Source organism: Dryobates pubescens, chromosome 8 (genome assembly GCF_014839835.1).
Source record: "Dryobates pubescens isolate bDryPub1 chromosome 8, bDryPub1.pri, whole genome shotgun sequence".
Lineage (NCBI taxonomy): Eukaryota > Metazoa > Chordata > Aves > Piciformes > Picidae > Dryobates > Dryobates pubescens.
In genome coordinates, this window is record NC_071619.1 from 34296786 (window position 1) to 34316418 (window position 19633).

Genomic DNA, 19633 nt, shown 5'->3' on the forward strand with positions numbered 1-19633 from the left:
GTGAAGTATTCCACCCTCCTTAATTTTGTTAATAATCCTGTAATTTTGTTATTTATACAGTTTACAGTCTTCCTATAGCATTGTGCTCCTATTTTTTTCCCCATCCTTCAAGCCTATTCCACCTCACCCCTCAACCTCTGAAGCTTCCTCCCGTATGCTTCTGTCTTGTCGTTTCGCTTATGCCCATGCTATTTCTACCCTGAAGGGAAAGTTTTCTATCCCAATAGCACAAACAGGAAACCAAGAAATATCCAAATGCATTTTTAATATTTACTTAAGTGTCTTAAAACAACAACTAACGAGGCTAACAAAGTTATAATACTGAAATTCGATCATGTGTCCAAATTCCTGAAGCTGATAACTTCTGTTTCAGGAAGAGTTATAAAAAAATGTAGTTATTTATTCAAAATAAAGAACCACCTTAAACCAGCAGTTCCTCGTTGAAATCTGCAGTTACTTGTAGGTATAAAAATCACTTTCTGTTGTGTATTGCAATTAGATGTCAAAGAGGATTTTGAGGTCAGCCAGAGTTAGCTTAGCAAAGGTCTCCCCTTTGCCTTGCAGCACCTGCTGAGCGAGAACTTTCTTCCTCTTCTGGAGCTGTAGGATCTTGTCTTCTACTGTTCCTGCACAGACAAACCTGAAAAAAACCCCAAACAAACCAACACTTTTCATTTCAGCTGCTGGGAAAACATGTCAGCATTATAGCAGATTTCCAGAGACTTGTCTCACTTAAAAGTTAACAGCCTACTGCATGACTGACAAAACACACCTGTACACAGCAAACAGGTGCTCTCACATCCAGATATTGTGACAGTTAAACAATGTCGGACATACTTTCAGCCTCAGCTCTGGTCATCTGGAGCAGCATTAATTCTGTGACAAAATCCTGCAATGACTGATAACTTACGGCCTGTACTGTACTACAAGAATTGTACACCAAGTAGTATTTTAGATTCCAGGCCCTCTGAATTTGCTGTGCAGCATTTAGTGCTCACAATTACAGATGCTTTTTCTAAAAGCCAACTTTGTCACTTCTTTCAAGTGCTCTATGTGTGTTTATGTCAGTGATATTAGAAAGGTCCAGACTTGGGGAGCACAGTGAAAAATCTCCACTCAGTAAGAGAAGAGAAATGGTTTGGTGCCTGAATTGTTCTCAGGAATGAAAGGGAAACTCAGCCACCACAGGGTGAAGAGCAATAAGCCACTGCTAGCTATCAGGACAGCAACATTCAGACAAGTGCCACATAGAAATATTTTTCATGTAGTCTCTCAGTGCCCAAATGCTGATCCCACTATTAAACCTTGTTCCTAGATTTAAGGAAAAAATCCTCAAACCAAGGCCTTGTCTCATCAACTAAAGCCAGAGAGGAAGTAAGCAGCAACAGCCTGCTTTGCTGCTAAGGAAAATCCTGACCTGTGTATCACGACATCCTTCTGCTGCCCCACTCTGTAAATGCGGTCACACGCCTGATCCTCAAGTGCAGGATTCCTGCAAGGTAATAAAAAGTAAGACAACCCCCCTTCAGCTTAAGGGCTTGTGTTCAGGAGTAACTGACATACTGAAGTGTTTGTGTATGACCCATTTGCCCACCTCCAGAGCATCCCATTTTCTTCCACTGTAGAATGACAAGTGTTCCTAGGTTACCTTAGGTTTCCTAGCTTGATTATCAGTGTTCACCCTGACTGTATTTCCCTTTGTCCTTGGTAGAAGTGTGCTACAACTCCACACAGTCAGCTGCATGAACCACACCACTGATCTATGTAGTCCCAGATGATCACTAGTCCTTCCTTACAGCTAAATACTCCCCTCCTGACCCAGCTGTATCAGACACAGTACACATGGAAAGAAAGCAAGCAGTGTGCCCTCTGTCTTCCAAGATGGAACTTGCATTTCTCTTTACCAGTGCATGTCGAGGAGAAAGAGGTGGTTTCCTCCAGTCAAGTTCAGGCCAACACCTCCAGCCAGCAATGAGACCAACATTATCTTCAAAGAAGAAGATAGCTACATTAAGGAGCTTGTTTCCAGAAAAATCATACTTCAAATACCCCACATATTAACTTGACTCAAAGGATCTCTTTACTACATATATATAACATGTCTGTATTTATTATGTATTTAGGAGCTTGCCAGATGTTACTCAATGAGGCACAGAAGCCTGGACATGGAAGTTACAGCTCTGAGAGGCCAGCCTGCCCTACCACATTCCATATCTGTTATCCTGATACATTTTGTAAGAGATCAGAGAAAGGAGTAAAAAGCTCGGACCCTCCACATCCCACTCAAATGACTAGCCTCCCTGCTGACAGCCTGTTACCAACAGGGGGACCAATCAGCACCATCTCTGAATTAACAATGATGATTAAACACTGGCAACTGGACTGAAATAGCCTGTTATTTCTTTGTATTTCCAAATAACCTAGGTATTGAGTAAAAGATGACTAGCTGTGGAGGAATGGGGAGTATAGCAGATGGTTAATTTGGAGAAGATTTCTTGTACAGCAAAAAAATAATTAAGGTCTGGGACACTTGCTAGGTATATATAAATTACTCAGTTTTATGGTATGGTACCTTAAAACCCTCATCTTAAAGGGGTCAGCTGTTCATAAAGCTGGCAAAAATCTTCCTTTGTTTCAATTCAAACCCATAAGGAGAAATACTTAATTTGTAGATAGAAGCTTGTTCAAGAAATTCATCTTCGGTTGGACTTGATGATCTCTAAGGTCTTTTCCAACCTTATTGATTCTATGATCTAAGAAAAGCTAATGCCCTACATCCTTCCCTTCCAGTCACAGATCCATCCTCTGAAAAGACAGTCTGTCCTGCCTCAATTATGGGAGCATCAAAGCCCAGATGAAAGCATAATAACTATGAACAATTAATTTGGATTTAGATGTCTTTATAGAAACCTGGCAAGCTTCCTTTCCTTGACCAAAATTTCATGCTGGAAGCTATTTTCAACAAGGGCCAATACAGTACCAATACAGTTCACCAGTATTTAAATACCACCACCCTGCCACCTTCCCTTGAACTCAACAACTTGAAAGTGGAAGAAGTCACATGAGGCCACTTCATTGTGTATGCGTGCAAAACTGATTTCTCTTGCCCCAAACACCATCTTCCTATCTTTTTATCAGAGTGAAAGATGCCCTTGTCAACTTCAGCCTCATTCAGATTCAGCTGTCATCCTCTCAGAAAGCTTAGTCTGGTGAGAAGTATCTGATATATTGAAAAACAGCAGTCAAGTCTTACAGACTCCTTGGCAAGCAGGCAAGAGACAGAAAGAAACATCTTCCAATGCAAAAGCACGAACCGGAAATTACCAACATGCTTGCCATCACAGCTCGCAGCAGTGCTCCTCATTGTTGCCCTGCACTAACTTCATACCTGAGGCCCTTTGGGATTGTTATTGAACTCCTCTACCACCTCCATTCTTTCTTTAGGATTGACAGAGCCATCCACTGTTGCATACTTCAGCCCTAGACGCTGGAGGTGCACCGCCACAACTTTCAGCATACTCGTCCACTGAGAGACAACAACACTGGAAAGAGAGAAAAGGGAGTTAGACCAAGTTCTGTGTGTGTACTGGAACAGTTTCATTACTGCAGTCTCACCCAAGAGGAGGCAATGATTTAGGCACTCTTCCTCACTGCACACTGGAGCCAAGTCACTTTCCACTTCAGAAACAGTTTCAGCTGTAGGTGCAGTGGTAGAACCTGCTGTGGAAGGCTAATACCCAATAATCTTCAAACAAGTTATCCCATAGCTTTCACCTCTATTTTTGGCTTCTACATTGTCACCTACAGAATCACAGAATTGTCAGGGTTGCAAGGGACCTCAAAGATCATCCAGTTCCAGCCCCCCTGCCATGGCTAGGGACACCTCACACTAGATCACTACCAATCACAGTTCTGAGCTTTTCCTGCAAAATGAATCAATTAACAACACCAAACTCAGATTCCCCTGGGCCACTCACTCCCTTCACCTTGCAGATTAAACAGTTTGGGAGACAATCATTTGTTTGGCAACTCTTTGACAGAAGACAAAACCAATGTTGGTGCTCCCACTCTTACAGGAGGAATGCTTTTTCAACAAGACTTTGACAAAAAGCTTTCTACATATGGTGCAACTCTGGAGTTGCTCAAGAACAGGACTTCCCCTTCCCCTACTCCCAGCACAGCTATGCATGTTTAACTACTTCATAGCCACACACACCTGTGTGTTCTACATTGTTTTGCAAAACCAAGCAGAAAGTCCTGTAATAGTGCAGTCTGGTGGAGGGTAAAGACACAGAACTGGCATAGTGAGAGCCACAGGACTTCGGCAACACTTAAATCCTCTGATCAGTATATTCCTTGATCTCAAAAAGTTAAGAGTTTTAACAAGAACTTTATTTGCCTTTTTTTTCCTGTTGGGGGGGGGGGGGGGGGAGGACTGGGGAGGCAGTGGTGGTGTTAGCAAGTATTTCTCAGCACAATCCAGTTTCACCCAGGCCTGAGATTCCTCACACATTCACTACGTACTATATTTATAATTTACTTAAATTACTCTTGCATTTCAGATTTTTCCCCCCACAATCAGCTTTCAGCCACAGCAGCACTGCCACTATGTTACCATACCAGGAGATTTGTATTCATTTGGTTTAAATTATTTCTCCTACTATCAAGAGACATCTTGATATTCTTTAACACCATGACTGAAGAAAAAGACATGGTCACTAACCTTTTGTGACACTCTGAGTGACTCTGAATAGTTTTCAGTTCAGACAAGAGGTGAGCTATCTGCCAGACAAAAAACCAAGGTTAAGTCTTCTTGCTGTCATAACTCAACTGATGCTTGGCTATCCTTCACTAGAATAGGAAGTGATCAAAAGAAACTCTTCAAGTGGAATTTCCTTTGTGCTCAGACTTTCAAGACAGTTTCATAACCACTAGTAAGAATGCTTTCACCATGGAAAACAAGCAGCTTTTATTGTCACCTCTCCTCCTGCTGTCATCCCAGTTCTCCTGGCTCTTTCACAAGCACCATGCTCTCATGTGCATGCTTTGCTAAACTTGTCTGAATCCAATGCTAAAAGATTTTCACTGACAGTTTATAAGCAGTCACATTCTCACTTTATTAGACTAGATTCTCAGCTTTATTAGAAGTCTCCATCAACACCTGCTGAATCAAAGTCTTCCCCAAAGGGGTTCACTAGGCTATCAGTAAAATCACCTGATTTTATCTGAATTGCCAACTTAGCCTAATTGGCAATTACCAAGATGTGACAATTCATTAGTGAGTTGAAAGGCCAAGTGCTGAAAGCTAAGCTTCTCAAGGAAGATCAGAAAAATCACAGCATGAGTACCTTGGTGCTCTCCCTGGTGGTTTCAAAGAGATCTGTTTTAAAAGCTCTGCCATTGAGGTAGACTGTTGACTTGGAATCAGAAGTCTGGAGCTCAGACAAGGTCAAAGCACTAAGTTGCTCCTCAATGGAGAGGGAAAGGCCTTCACTGTTCAAGTTAACTTGGTCCAGAGCCTGCAAACAAGCAATAAAATAATACAAACATGAGGTCAAATTCAGTACTGATCCACATTCTACACAGTGTCTGATGAGGACAGTGGGTTTGAAGGACCCTATGTTATGCAAGAAGACAGAACAATGGAAAAACACTACTGGGTCAGACCAACAGTCCCTTTTGCCCTTTCTTTTGCCCCAATAAGGGCCAGTGTAGGAAAACCATGCAAGCTCAGACATTTTCTGTGGTTCAGCCTCATCAAATTCTCTCTCCCACAGCATTTAGCAATTACAGGACTAAAGATGTTAGAAGGTAAATCCCTGCTTGTTCCCTTAGTGTCTGCAGCTCCTTCATATGACAGAGCAAAGAACTTCTGAAAGATTTGTCTACTTCATGCAAAGCAGCTCCAAAGACACAAAGCTCTCCAATACACAAGCCTCTGAAACAGGCTACAGTGGTCTTGTGCACTTTTCAAGACTAGGTTAAGATCAGGACTTGTGCCATTTAAAATAATCTTTTTTAAAATAGGAATAAAGCTATTTCCAGAGACACAGCTGGCACACAGCTCATGCTGGGGAACTTTTCACTGTGAAGCGTGACCATCTGTTAAACCTCTTGGAATGTAAGCCACAGAATCCTAAAAGTGGCTCAATTCATACAGCTCCAGCTAAGAGATGAAAGGGTGTTACAAAGTCTGTTAAATTACACAAACACTAACTGCCACAAGAACCCACCCCACACCACTACAAGCCAAGGCAGTTACCACTTTCAGCAAGGAGAGATGGCAGCAGCACTGACGGAGCCTCAACAGGATGGACAAGACGTGGACAGTGCTTGAGACCTGGGAGGCACTTTGGGAGCCTGCTAGAATTTCCTTTTGACTGAGGCCAAACTCTTGTGCAACTGCCAAAGAAGGAAGACAAAATGTGAAGAGCTCTTGGAGGCATCTCCAAGCACACCCAGTATCATCAAAAAGAGACAGGCCCTAAAAGGCAAGCAAATAATTTTATATAGGAAACCATGAAATCTTCAATAAAATACCCCAAACCAGGCAACAACCACAAGTCAGGAGCACCACACCTTACACTAATACTGACATCTCTTCTCCAAGCAATTAGATCTTTATTCCAGAAAGGAATTTTACACCCAGGAAGGTTAAAGGATTTGCCCAGGCTTTTAGAATGCTATAGCAGAATTCTTCCTAACATTAGGGGAGCATTTTCCAGGTCAGTTTCCCCTCCTTAACTGTGCACTTAAAAGTCACTTCTGCAAATATTTTCAGGGAAGGTGTGCTCAAACCTCTCTCAAATGGGTTACCACCAGCACACTCTCTGCTTTCATTTCTCTGCTCTTGTCTCTTTAAGTAGGATTGTAGTGTTGACCTGGAAAAGGAAACAAGAAAAAGACTGTGGGATTTACAGCTGGAAAAAAGGCTACAGGTACCTGAGCTCAACAAGCAAGCTGATGATGCATTAAGGTATGGAAGATTTCATGAAACTTTTCATCACAAACTTCTCACAAAACACCCCAGTTCTGTTTAATTTGAGTAGGGTCAAAAATCAGGATCCACTTTGGAAAACACAGGAGGAACCAAGTCTACTTATTGGAATACCTGGAGAATAACAGGAGCCAGGGCTCAACAAATAGGAGTGTTCATAACAGAAAGACATCTTTAAATGTGTATTTAAAAGGAAGGCAGACTCTTTACAGCAACACTGTGGAAAGAGATCCTAGCAGAACATCAAGTTCCACTGGCTGGAGAGACCAGCATAATTTCTGATTACTTTCTGTATAAAGATGACTGAGCAAAGATGATAAAACTCTCCTTCACAGGTGCTGGCACAAACAACTATAAAACTGTTGAGGTTGCAAGAAACCTTTGAGATCATCAAGGCCAACTGCTTGCCTAGAGTTTACAACCCCACCATTACTGCTAAGCTGGAATGTGCTGCCCAGGGAGGTGGTGGAGTCACCATCACTGGAAGTGTTTGAAAAGAGACTGGATGGAGTGCTTGGTGCCATGGTTTAGTTGATTAGATGGTGTTGGGTGATAGGTTGGACTTGATGATCTTGGGAGTCTTTTCTGACCTGGTTAATTCTGTATTCCATGTCTTTGGAGTCTTAAAATCAGATTAGAAAACAAAGCTCATACATGACATGAGCACATGGGAGAAAAGAAATGAGTTTTAACTATGTTAACCATGTTTGACAGGTGGTCAGAAAGGAAAGAAATAAACAGGAATTCGCCCCGAAGCTCTTCTTATCTCAAGTGGATGCCTCTGTTTCTTTTCATATCAGTAAGAAAGCAAGCCACAAAATGCCCTATATCCACATTCATACCTGGATCTTGCAAAGAGCACATTGTACACAGACTGCTCCTCTGCTGAAAGTTTTAACCGATGCAACTGTGTGCTGCGCTGGGGTAGAGGTACCTGAAGTGAAAATACACAAACCCAGTTGTATACAATGCAAAAATCTTATGCAGAAACATGAATATCAGCATTCCAAATTTAACTCAGTATTCTGAGTCTCAGAAGGTAGCTGTTTCTTCATCAGTTGTGTGTATTAATACAATTAGGACACAACATGGATACTCTAAGTAACCTGGTTCATGCTTGAGATACAAATCTTTATTCCAAATCATCCTATCACAAAAGGCAAGAGTAATTAAGTATGGGCTGCTGCAGAACTACTGTGGAGGGATTCATTTATTGCCCTGTAGAAGAAGCTTCACAGTGGCAGATTCAGAATCAGACAGTACACCAAAATACCACCTTTTAAAGGCTTACAGACACACCAATGACCTAATGCTCAGCTTAAGACTATTTGTAAAGTAGAAATGTAATGCAAAAAGCCAATGCCCCAGCATGCACCAGATACACTGGACACAAAGCACCTTTGATTCTCAGGGATGTAAGATCGCTTGTGGACCTAGGCTAAGGCTATCTTTCCACTAAGTGAACATCTGGTTGCATACTCAACATTCTTGTCTGCATAACTAAAAGGTTTAATTATTCTCTACAGTTCTGCTTTCTGGATAAGCCATCAAAGCATCCCACAGGCTCCTCTTGGTCAAAGAGTGCAGCACACAAGAAAACCCACTCATTAGCAAATTCATCCATGTAAATAACTAACTGGCTGGTGCAAGCAAAACAGAGTGATTGTCTAGTTGTGGAGGATGCAGTTCTTACCAAGGGCTTGCCAGATGAATCCATCTGGTCCTTCGTTCTCCGTAGTAAGAGGCTCCTGGTTAACAGGCTTAGCCTCTCTCCTCCTTTCTTTGTGTTGTTATCTACCTGGTACTTCCACACTTTGTATTCATCAAAAGGAGAGCAACGTAGAAACCTACAACAGGTAAGAAGGAGACTTCATACCAAGCAGAGTTCTTCAGTTGCTCTTGAATGACCAGAACCACCAAATCCTTTGCTATCCAAACCAAACCATTTCCAAATGCTGTAACTGCTGGGAGCAGTAAAACACTTCCAGTGTTACAGTGTTGATAACTTGCTTGCTCAAAAGTCTTACCATCACTAACAGAGTGAAAGCTCCTTTCTGATTCTGTACCCATCACTTCCTGTTAGATCATGCCAACTCAATCACCAGCAAATCAAGGGCACTTGCCATTTGTTATGTCAGAATACAATAGCCCTTACTTGAAAATGAATTTAAATTACCCAGAATTGATTTTGAGTCCAAGGTGTCTCTGGTTCTCCAGCATCCTACATAATCTTTTCCCCCTTGGCAACGAGAGGCAGAGTTTAACCTATCATTTGTTTAGAGAAGCTGAAGTTTCCACCTTTTCCTGCAATGCCTTTGTAGCACAAGACTTTTTCAAAAGGTCCTCCCAGACCTCCCTGGTAGGAGGAACAAGGATTATTGTGCAAATCTTCTGTTTGTTAAAAATGGGTTTGTGGAAACAGAGTGGTTTCCTGGGCTCTGCCCAGGGCAGCAGTGGCATCACCATCCCTGGTGCATCACATGTGCACCTGCTGCTTAGGGACACAGTTTAGTGTTGACCCTGCAGTGCTGGGTCATGGGTTGGACTGGGTGATCTTTGAGGTCTCTTCCAAACTGATATATTCTGCCATATCTTAAGTAATTGTCCTCTGTGGAAGCAGAACAGCTTCCATACATAGTCAGCCTTTTGCAGTGCCTCAGCTGAAGCCTCTGCAATCCAGTGTCTGAAGTGTTAATGCAACTGGTTTCACTACCCCACATATCCTAGGAACCTCTCAAACTTAGAAACAGCTTCAGCACTTATCAAGGAGGAGTTACCAGAATTAAAAGCCCTGTCCATGTGTACATGTGCAGCCAGCTCACCTTAGGAGAGAATACATGTCCAGTAAGTTGTTCTGAATTGGTGTCCCACTGACAGCCCATCTAGCACTGGCTCTCAGTTTGCACACAGCTATGGAGGTCTGAACCTTTGGGTTTTTAATGTTGTGAGCTTCATCCAGTATGATTCGAGCCCAAGCTACCCTGAGCAGAGGGGAACAGGGAGATGACCCACTCTGGAAGAAAAAGCAGAGCAATAACCTTGAGACTGCTTAACCCTAAGCAGAGTAATAACTTCTGAGGTATAACTCAGAGTAACAGTAATAACCTTACCAGACTCTCTAATGAGCCTCAGGCAAACTTTTTTCCCTGTAAAAAGCCAGCTACAGGCTGGGAACAGAGTGGCTGGGGAGCAGCCAGGTGAAAAGGGACCTGAGGATACTGGTTGACAGATATGAACATGAGCCAGCAGTGTGCCCAGGCAGCCAAGAAGGCCAATGGCATCCTGGCCAGTATCAGGAATAGTGTGGCCAACAGGAGCAGGGAAGTCATTCTGCCCCTGTACTCAGCACTGGTTAGGCCACACCTTGGTGCTACGGCTTAGTTGATTAGATGATGTTGGGTGATAGGTTGGACTTGATCTTGAAGATCCCTTCCAACCTGGTTAATTCTGTATTCAAAGACATAATGGCTTGTAATGCCTTGAAACAAAATACTAAGGCAACCCTCTATCAACAACGTGGCTTCTCACCTCCACATCATGGTCCTCAGCAGGGACTTCCCCCTCCCCTTTGCTCGTGGGAACCTCCTTGCAGACAAGGCTGTAGGTTGTGACAACAACATCATATCCAGAGAGCCTGCATAAAGGGCAAGTAGTGATCAGGAGCAAGAACAAATGAGGAATTTTGCAAAGCAGACATAATACATGCTGAAGGTCCCAGAACACCACAGTTCCAGAAGAGCTGAAATGCAGAGTTTTACAGAAAACTGAGCTTCAGAGCAGTCAAACAGGAAGGACACATTGTCCCCATTTTATGGATACTGAATGTCAACTAAGTAAGCTCAAGAAGGTACTAAAAGCCAGTGGCATGGAATGCACACCGTGCAGGATGAACACTGCTTAAAATCTGGCACCTAGAAATACTCAGCATGGTCTGAAGTGGTGTAGAAAACTTTGTACTCATTTGTAGGTATAGATTAAAAAAAAAGGAAAATGCAACTACAAAGAACAAGCAAGGAAATGGCCACTGACAATCTCTGCAAGAAAGAAATGGTATTGAGAATAAAACACCTTTTTATTTTCCCCATCAGGATCAGCTTGTACCAGAACCACCCAGCATGGGTATAGGCCATAAAGATTTTGCTACCTTGACAGCAGCTTGACCTGCTCTATCTTCCATATTCCCATACGTCAGGTTCTGCCATCATTCTACAGCCACTGAATCTCAACTCTGATTTACACACTCTCTTGCTAAGTAGCATTTGACTTTCTTTGGTCATATTAACAGTTTAGCACTTACACTTCTGCACGTTTATCTCTGTTTGGCCCGTGGTACAAATAGACCCTCAGTTTGCCACGGCCTACATGTCTGTCAATCTCTTTCTTCCAGTGATGGATCAAGGTTGCAGGGCAAATGATTAAAGTGCTACAGGAAGGGATGACAGTGGAGTCTGCAGGGAAATAGCACAGACAGATTTCAATGCCTTCACATTAGATGACAAATATAAAAGTTTTGGAAATTCACAGCAATTAACAGGTCCATGTTTCCTCTGAGCACAGTTAGTGAAGTGGACATCTCTACATTGCATTTTTGGAGGCTGTTAATTCTGGGTGGGAAAGACTCCAATTAAACACCAACACATCACTTCATCTCTGCTCATGGAGTTATACCATGTATTTGTGTGCCTTCTTTGGGTAAGATGAAAGCTTAGAATTCAGGACCTAACCCTGGTCTCTCCTAAGAGTTTGGTACCATATAATTCTTCCCTGTTCTAGAAGACTGAAAAGTTACCATTTGGTACCACAGAAGAATGAACAAGCAGACAGACAGTACATTTGGCAAGACAGGCAAAAGCAGTCCAATCAGTTCCATAATGATGGAAACAGTAACAGGCTGGGGGGACAGAAAAAAACAACAACTCTTAACATCCCCTATCCATATGGACCAGACAAAAGTAATCTTATGGGGGGAGAAAAAGAGAGCGCACATGAGAAAAATCAGCTACAGGGAGGTGATTAGTAACTAATTCAAGTCCTTATGCTATGGAAACTATGCATATATTTACATATGTAGAAAAACCACAAAGCTTTTTTCACAACACCAAATGTTAGCTTTAACTGGTTCAGGAAACGAATCTCTACGAAATACAACCCCCCAAACAATATAAAGCAATCATGGAATCAGTCAGGGTTGGAAAGGGACCACAAGGATCATCTAGTTCCAACTCCCTTGCCATGGGCAGGGATACCCCACACTAGATCAGGCTGGCCAGAGCCTCATCCAGCCTGGTTTTAAACACCTCCAGGGATGGGGCCTCAACCACCTCCCTGGACAACCCATTCCAGGGCTTTACCACTCTTACGGTGAAGAACTTCCTCCTCACCTCCAGCCTGAATCTCCCCATCTCCAGCTTCATCCCATTCCCCCTAGTCCTATCACTACCTGAGATCCTGAGAAGTCCCTCCCCAGTGGGGAGCTGGGAAATAAAAATAATGAGTTGGGAAATCCTGTACATCCAACAGAAGGACAAATGACACAGAATAGAATAGAACAGAACTAACCAGGCTGGAAAAAAGAGAAAGGCTTTCCAAGGGAGTTGCAGTAAACTTTAAGCCTAATGGAGTTTTCCTGCACAAGGAAAGTGAGCACAGAGAGTCTGTTCCATGAGGCCTTAATCTATAATGCTTAGGCATTTCAAATGTCACTGCATGGTAATGTATGTGCTGTAGGACAGAAACATGTCTGTACCATATTTGGATAGCCATATTTCTAATGTCTCCTTTTTTTCCTCTGTCTTCAGCTGCTTCTGGGCCAGAATGAGAGCAATCATCGTCAGAGTCTTCCCCAAGCCCATATCATCCGCTGGAAAAGAGACAGAGAGAAGTTGCCATGACCTGCAGAAATCTAGCTCAGGTCTACACTGATGTAAAGAGTGCAATAGAAACTGCCAGGAGATAAAAACACACTATGACCATTTCAGGCTGTAATTGATCAAAAGGGCACAGAAGAGCAAGCCCCTCCAATGTGTCTACAGAACAACAGCTATTCATCTGCAGGTAAGTTACAGGCCAAATTGTTGCTGCCATAAATATGTTCCCCAAAACCCACTTTGCTGTTCTGCTGCTTACCCAGAATTCCTCCACAGGGCCTCTGATTCTCTCTCCAGAGCAGCCATGCGAGTGCCTGCCTTTGGTGCAGCAGCAGTGGGACCTGAGGGCAAGACAGAAGATTTGAAGGAAACATCTTGCAAAGTTGACTCTTCTGCCTCTTACAGTTAACTGGCCTACTACAGTGTGTATGTTCATAGAATCATAGAATGATTTGGGTTGGAAGGGACCTTAAAGATCATCTAGATCAAATCCCCCTGCCATGTACAGGGTTACCTCCCACTAGACCAGACTGCTCAAAGTCTCATCCAACCTGGCCTTGGACACCTCCAGGGAGGGGGCATCCACAACCTCCCTGGGCAATCTGTTCTGGTGTCTCACCATCCTCACTGGAAAGAATCTCTAATATCCAGTCCAAATCTACCCTCCTCATGCTTCAATCCATTCCCTCTCATTCTGCCACTACAAGCCCTTTGTAAAAAGTCCCTTCTCCAGGCTAAAGAGCCCCAACTCTTACAGCCAGTTCCCATAGGGTAGCTGCTCCAACCCTCTGATCATCTTTGTGGCCTTCTCTGGACCTGTTGCAGCAGTTCCATGTCCTTCTTGTGCTGGGGGGCACCAGAACTAGACACAGTACTGCAGGTGGGTTCTCACAAGAGCAGAGTGGCAGAATCACCTTCCTCATCCTGCTGGTCACACTTCTTTTGATGCAGCCCAAGACATGCTTGCCTTCTGGGCTGCAAGCAACCATTGCTGACTCATGTCAAGTTTTTCATCAACTGATACTCCCAAATTCTTTTCCAGTGTTACTAAAAGGAGTTTACCTCCCTGTTATTTTCCTCCACAGACACAGATACTCAAGAGAAGCAACTCCTGCAGAGAGGAGGTTAGCAGTACCACAGATCAGCCTTGCATGTGCTTCATGCACAAACCAGCTGAGCACCTCACACCACTCCAAGAACATGTAAAGGTGGCATGGTTCAGATGGAAAACCCACCCAAGTAAGCCCTGCTCACAACAGGCATCATTGTCTTGGAGAGGGATTGAGAATGCTTCTCCTTTTCTCAAGAAGTCTTAAAAGAACTCTTAGAAGACATAATAAGGGACTACATACTGTCATCACAGGACATTTCATGGCCTTCCTCCTCACTGAGAGGGTCTTGAGAGGATGTGACAACATATACACATGGTCTTGTAGCGGTATATGCCTTCCAACATGTTGCACATAACCTCAACTGTGTGTTCTGCACTGCCTGATAGCTGCTTTTTGGCAGATCAGAACAGATGGCTCTGGAGTCTATGGGGTTCCATGAACTTAAAACATCTGCAATATTTTATCAAAACACTGTTTATTACAGCTCACTGAGAGACCAAACCAGAAGAAGAGAATAAGAAGCTTCTCAGATTTTCCTCACTAGACACTTGCCTCTGTTCTCACACTCACATACAAATGGTTGGGGGTTTGTTGCTTTTGCTGAGGCACTACTACTAAATATTCTGAAGCATTGAATATTCTGAAGGCATCACAACAAGGGGGTAGAATATCAGTGTTAGCAATGTGAACTACTCTCATGCAGGGAAAACAATCCTTTCAAGATGAAACCTGCAAAGCACTTCAAAGAGTGAAAGGACAGGATGCTCTAGGGTACCACCCAGAGGCTAACACTTCATTCATCAGTGTGACATCCTCCATCCCTGCCAACTCACCTTCAATCCAGAGGGATCTTCAGCTGCTGTCTGCTCAGTCGGACAGGATTCCAGGGATTTGTGAAGATGATTAATAGCCTCACTTATGGCACTGTGCACAGCCTGGATTCGATCTACTGTCATTCTTCCTCCATATAGATTCTGTGCACCACACTGCACTGGAAAGATACATAAGATGAATTTCCAACACGAATGTTCAAGCAGGTCTTTCATCACAGATGGATCTCAGTAGTTACAGATGCCTGGTGGGGTTCTATACAGCTCAGACTAATGAAGAAAAAAGGTTTACTGCTCTCAGGCATATTGACACACTGCAGGATTATTTCACAAAGTCCTCACTAGTGCTCTCTTTAATGAAAAGTCTTTTTGTACTCACTTCCAAAACTGTGGCCATAATATTCACTGGAACCCAGAGTACCAGCAGCAGAGGGGTGGCTGTGTGAGCCTGAAGAGGTGCTTGCTGTAGGATCCTGGAGTGGTAGCGGTGCAGTCAACTTTGTACCCCCTGGCCTGCCAAACGGGTTACGCAAAGATTCCTCATGACAGATGCTTCTTGTGCCACCCTCCCCTTAAGATGAAAAGAATCACAGGTTGAAAAGGTTGCACAATGGACCTCAGAGCCTTTCATGCCAGGCCAGAGAAGGGCCTTCATTTTTCCAAGTCTGCTTGAAAAAAAGTATTCCCACATAGCTGTATCTATGTGACAAATAGCAGCAGGGGAGCAGGTTAGCACAGCACCCGAGCCACTGCAACTACTAACATGCATGCTCTGAGCCTGCTCCTGTGTGACAAGCAACACAGTTCAACCCAGACCTCCATGAGTTGTTTACACCAACACAGGGAATTTTGCACCTGAGATCACAGTGCAAACACAAAGACAATTCTGCACACTCTTCCCAGAGGATTTATTCTTTTTAAAGACAATGTTTTGGTGTCAAAACCTATCAAAACATCCAAGAACAAATGGGCCAAGAATTAGTGAGCTTTTCTCTCCTCCATGGAAAGGTCTTCCTTGCTTAAACCCACATATGGTTTAAAACATTTGGAGTGCTTGTTGTGTGATGGTTTGGGAATTAACTGCTTCCTTGTTAGAGATCTTGTTTCCAGAGTTGTCAGACTGAATCTTGTCATCACTGTAATTGATGCCATGATCAAAGTAACTCTCCTGTTGAGGTGATCATACACGTAACTACAACACACCTCTCTACCACAGGTGATTCATATTAGTTAATGGATGTAGGAAATCATTTTACAGGAATGGCAGAGCAAAAGCTGCTTATCTTTATCTGGCAACTGAAACATTAAGAGACAGCACCCAAAACAGGCATAAGCAGCCTGGTTGCATGTGGCAAAAAAGGAAGTTCACACTTCACTGGCAAGTTCTCAGAGAGACACCTGCCTCAATCATGCAGCCAAAGCTGGAAACTGAACTAATAGTCCTAACCATGACAGGAAACACTTTAGGGCAGCCACATTTCAGAGCTAACATTTGAGTTGTCCATACTCTCCCAGAAGCATACTTAGCAACCAACATTCATTATCTTCAGTCAATCCCAACATACTACTTTCGTACTGAACACATCGCCATCAGACAAACCTTACAGAGGGCACATACAATATGTAAGGTTGTGCTATTTTTCCTCAACATTAACAACTACAGTAAGATAAACTGTTTTGCAAAGTTCTAGGGTGGAAAAAACAAAACAAAACCACCATAACAAATTACCTCCACCTTTTTCAGTAGCATCTGCTGTCGAAATGTTCAGAGCATCAAGTGCAGCTTCCAAATCCTGCACTTGCTTTAATAACCGTTCCCCTTTATCTGGTAGCATCTGCAGGTTCACTGTAGCCAAGGTACTCTGTAAAAGGAAGAAGGAAAAAATTAATTCAAAACCTGAGTGTGCTTACCAAGCTCTCTGCCAGTAGAGAGCAATGAGGTCAGAAGTTTAAAAACCACTCATGCTACAGCAATTCTGATCCCGTTCTGCAATTTCTGAAAGCATTTAAGTGCCACTCATTATGAGTAACAGTTGCTTAGAAAAAAGCAAACCAACCATTAGGGTACTCAAGAAGAGATGGAAGGATGCAGGGCCTTCCCTTTTTTATGAAACAGGATGAACAGCTAGTCTTGGACAATCTCAACAGTTCTCAAAGTACCTAACGTTCAGCCTACTTGCACATTTCTTTCCGTGACTTGTAATTTTGAGGTTCCATTTGGAACTCTAGGCAAACAGGGGATTTATAACAAAAAACCCAAAACACTAACACAGTTATTAACAATTATTTTAAAAGCAAGCAGGCAGGCAATTTATTTCATCTTAGCATAAGCATTTATGATTAGATCACTCTCACGCCACAAGGCCAAGAGAGACCATCAGAAAGAGGCATGTTATTTAAAAAGGTTCAGCTGGCTGTACACTGCTCCATCTTACACAAATGACTGCATGGGTAAAAGACAGACACAACCTCAGGCAGGTCAAACCTGAGCACCCTCAAACACAGAAGGTTGTATTACCTTAGGAGTAATTGTCTCATATGCGGCTTAAAACAACTAGGCTCTGCCTATGCTGAATTCCTTCCCATACCTCATCTTCCCACACCACCTAAATATTTTGAGGTCCTGCCGTGATGGGATGCCATATTCTGGTGCCTGTCACAAGTAAGGGAAGTCACTCTCAACACAGAACAACAAAACAGTATAATAGGTGCAATAAATTACCTTCTTCTGTTTCAGCTGGACTAGAAGATGGCTGTGAACAGCTTTAGGATCCTGGGGGCCTCCCACACGATTCAGTGGTGCAGGTCCTGGCAAAGACATCCCCTGCACACTCTTTCCTGTTTTTTCTGAAGGAATCTCTCTTGACTGCAAACCCTCAGCTGAGTTCTCAGGTTGACTTATAGCTGAAGAGCAATCACTGACAGAGATTTTATCAGCAGGCTGTCCCAGCTGTGCCCTGATTTGTGTCACTGCCTCTGCTCCTCCCTTCAGGGTAGCATGCTGCAATACCAATTGTGGTACTGCTGGGGAAAAGGCACCTTCTTCAGACAGCAGTTTCTTTTCTCCATTCTTCTGACCAGCATGTTCTTCCTCTCTGGTTTCTTTATCCCCATGGCTTTTTAAACCTTTCTCTCCAAGCCACTCTTCTTCTGGAGGCTTGCCACTTGTACTTTGCTTTCCAAGATCTGGTGGAAAGAGTTTTGATCTTGCACCTGGCTCTTTCTCCAAGTGTTCAGAAGACTTCCTGGATTCCCTGCTATTGTTGTGGTGTTTCTGTTCCTCATAAAGTATGTTTTTCCCTTTGCAAGCCTCAGAATGACTAAGTGTAGATTCTTCCACTGTGCTCTCCTTAAAGTCTGGATCACTCTTTCCCATGGACTGCTTCTTTTCCAATTTCAGGCCTTCTAGAGGTTCTGTCCCTTTGGAAGGATCAGAAGTTGATTTCTTTTCTTTACATGACACCAGCACACTTTCTTTCTCTGCTTTTACTTCCTTTGCTTTACTTCCCTCTCCATTTCCTTGCTTAATTAGTTTCCAGGATGATGGTTCACAGTTCTTGTCTATCACTTTGAACGGATTTCTTTGGCCACTGGGATTGCAGAGAAGTGCTGTGTTGGGCTGAGATCCCACGGTTTTTGACACTTTGATAGCTTTTGGATCCTGCAGTATGTATGAATAAATGCAGTGTACAAATTATTAAAGCCTGCTAACTATACATACTCTTCTCAAGCAAGACTTCATTTTCTGCAAGCATCATCTTTCCCATCATGTTAACAGGATCAGGATACACACTGTACATGGAAAACAAAACTGCTGATTTCCTACTTTCCATTCCCAGGGGACTTTTTTTGAAATCCAAGTTCCCACTGCATCAACCTCAAGAGAAGACTGACAGAAATCAAACCCAAGTTTCTTTCAAGACTAGAGAACAGTAATTACTTGACACAATTTTGGATTAAAACAAGTCTCATCTGCAGGACAGCAGGCTGATAACTTTTCAGCTAGAAAATACAAACTGCTCCACTATGTAGTCTCTAAGACAATTACAGTAGAAAGAGTTAAAAGTCATGCTAGAATAATCATATGAGTATAAATGAAACATTCATACCTGCCATGGGACACTTCCACACCATTTCTTCCCATTCACCTTACTCTTAAGGCATCGGTAAAACAATCTACCAAAAAATAAAACAAGACTTGAACTGCAGAAATCAGTAAAAGAACTCTGATCGTTCTCCACTTTGAGGAACTTACTGATATTCATTTCTGTCCTGCTGCTGAACCAGGACTTGCAACTCCACTATGCATCCTTCATGAATCAAGCAGTGAGAAGCAGGAATACTGAAAACAGGAAAAAGACAAAGAATAATGACAAGAAAGGCTGCTCTATGAACAGCAACAGCAAAAACCATTACTCGTGACAAACTACTGGGTCAATCTTTGCCAAGACGACACCGCTAAGAAATCAGAATTATGAGACTTCTGACATAGCACTGGACTACAACAGTAGTGTGTGTCCCTTACCAGAGCTGCAGAAGGCCCTCCCCCCCCCCGCCCTGCACCTACCGCGCCGGCAGCACGAAGTCACAGACCGCTGGGCCCTGCACTCCGCACACGTAGAAGCTCTTCCCCTGGTTGGGGCCATCGCGGACACCTGTCTTCAGGAAGCAGAGGGACCCTGATAGGCAGAAAAAAGGGGAACAAGTCAGACCGAGACAGAGACCTGGACCGAGACCCTGAAGGTCAGAAAAGAGGGGAACGAGTCAGACCGGGACCTCCACAGCCGGCCACCCCTCACCGTGCTTCTCGCACGGCACAGCCTCCAT

The 19633-nt window shown here is 43.3% G+C and overlaps 1 protein-coding gene across 1 annotated transcript; it reads right to left on the reverse strand.

Annotated features, from left to right (window-relative positions):
* Positions 1-344: 344 nt before the first annotated feature.
* Positions 345-19633, reverse strand: TTF2 (transcription termination factor 2). The gene is made up of 23 exons (XM_054163899.1): positions 19606-19633; positions 19374-19485; positions 19062-19148; positions 18916-18982; positions 17529-18467; positions 16542-16668; positions 15186-15377; positions 14810-14967; positions 13124-13205; positions 12744-12857; positions 11295-11445; positions 10526-10631; positions 9820-10010; positions 8691-8844; positions 7840-7931; positions 6799-6881; positions 6263-6402; positions 5349-5519; positions 4724-4782; positions 3389-3542; positions 1905-1987; positions 1418-1492; positions 345-640 (listed from the first exon to the last, which is right to left on the reverse strand). Exons 1-23 carry the CDS (start codon positions 19631-19633, stop codon positions 496-498), a joined length of 3510 nt encoding a protein of 1169 aa, XP_054019874.1. The 3' UTR covers positions 345-495.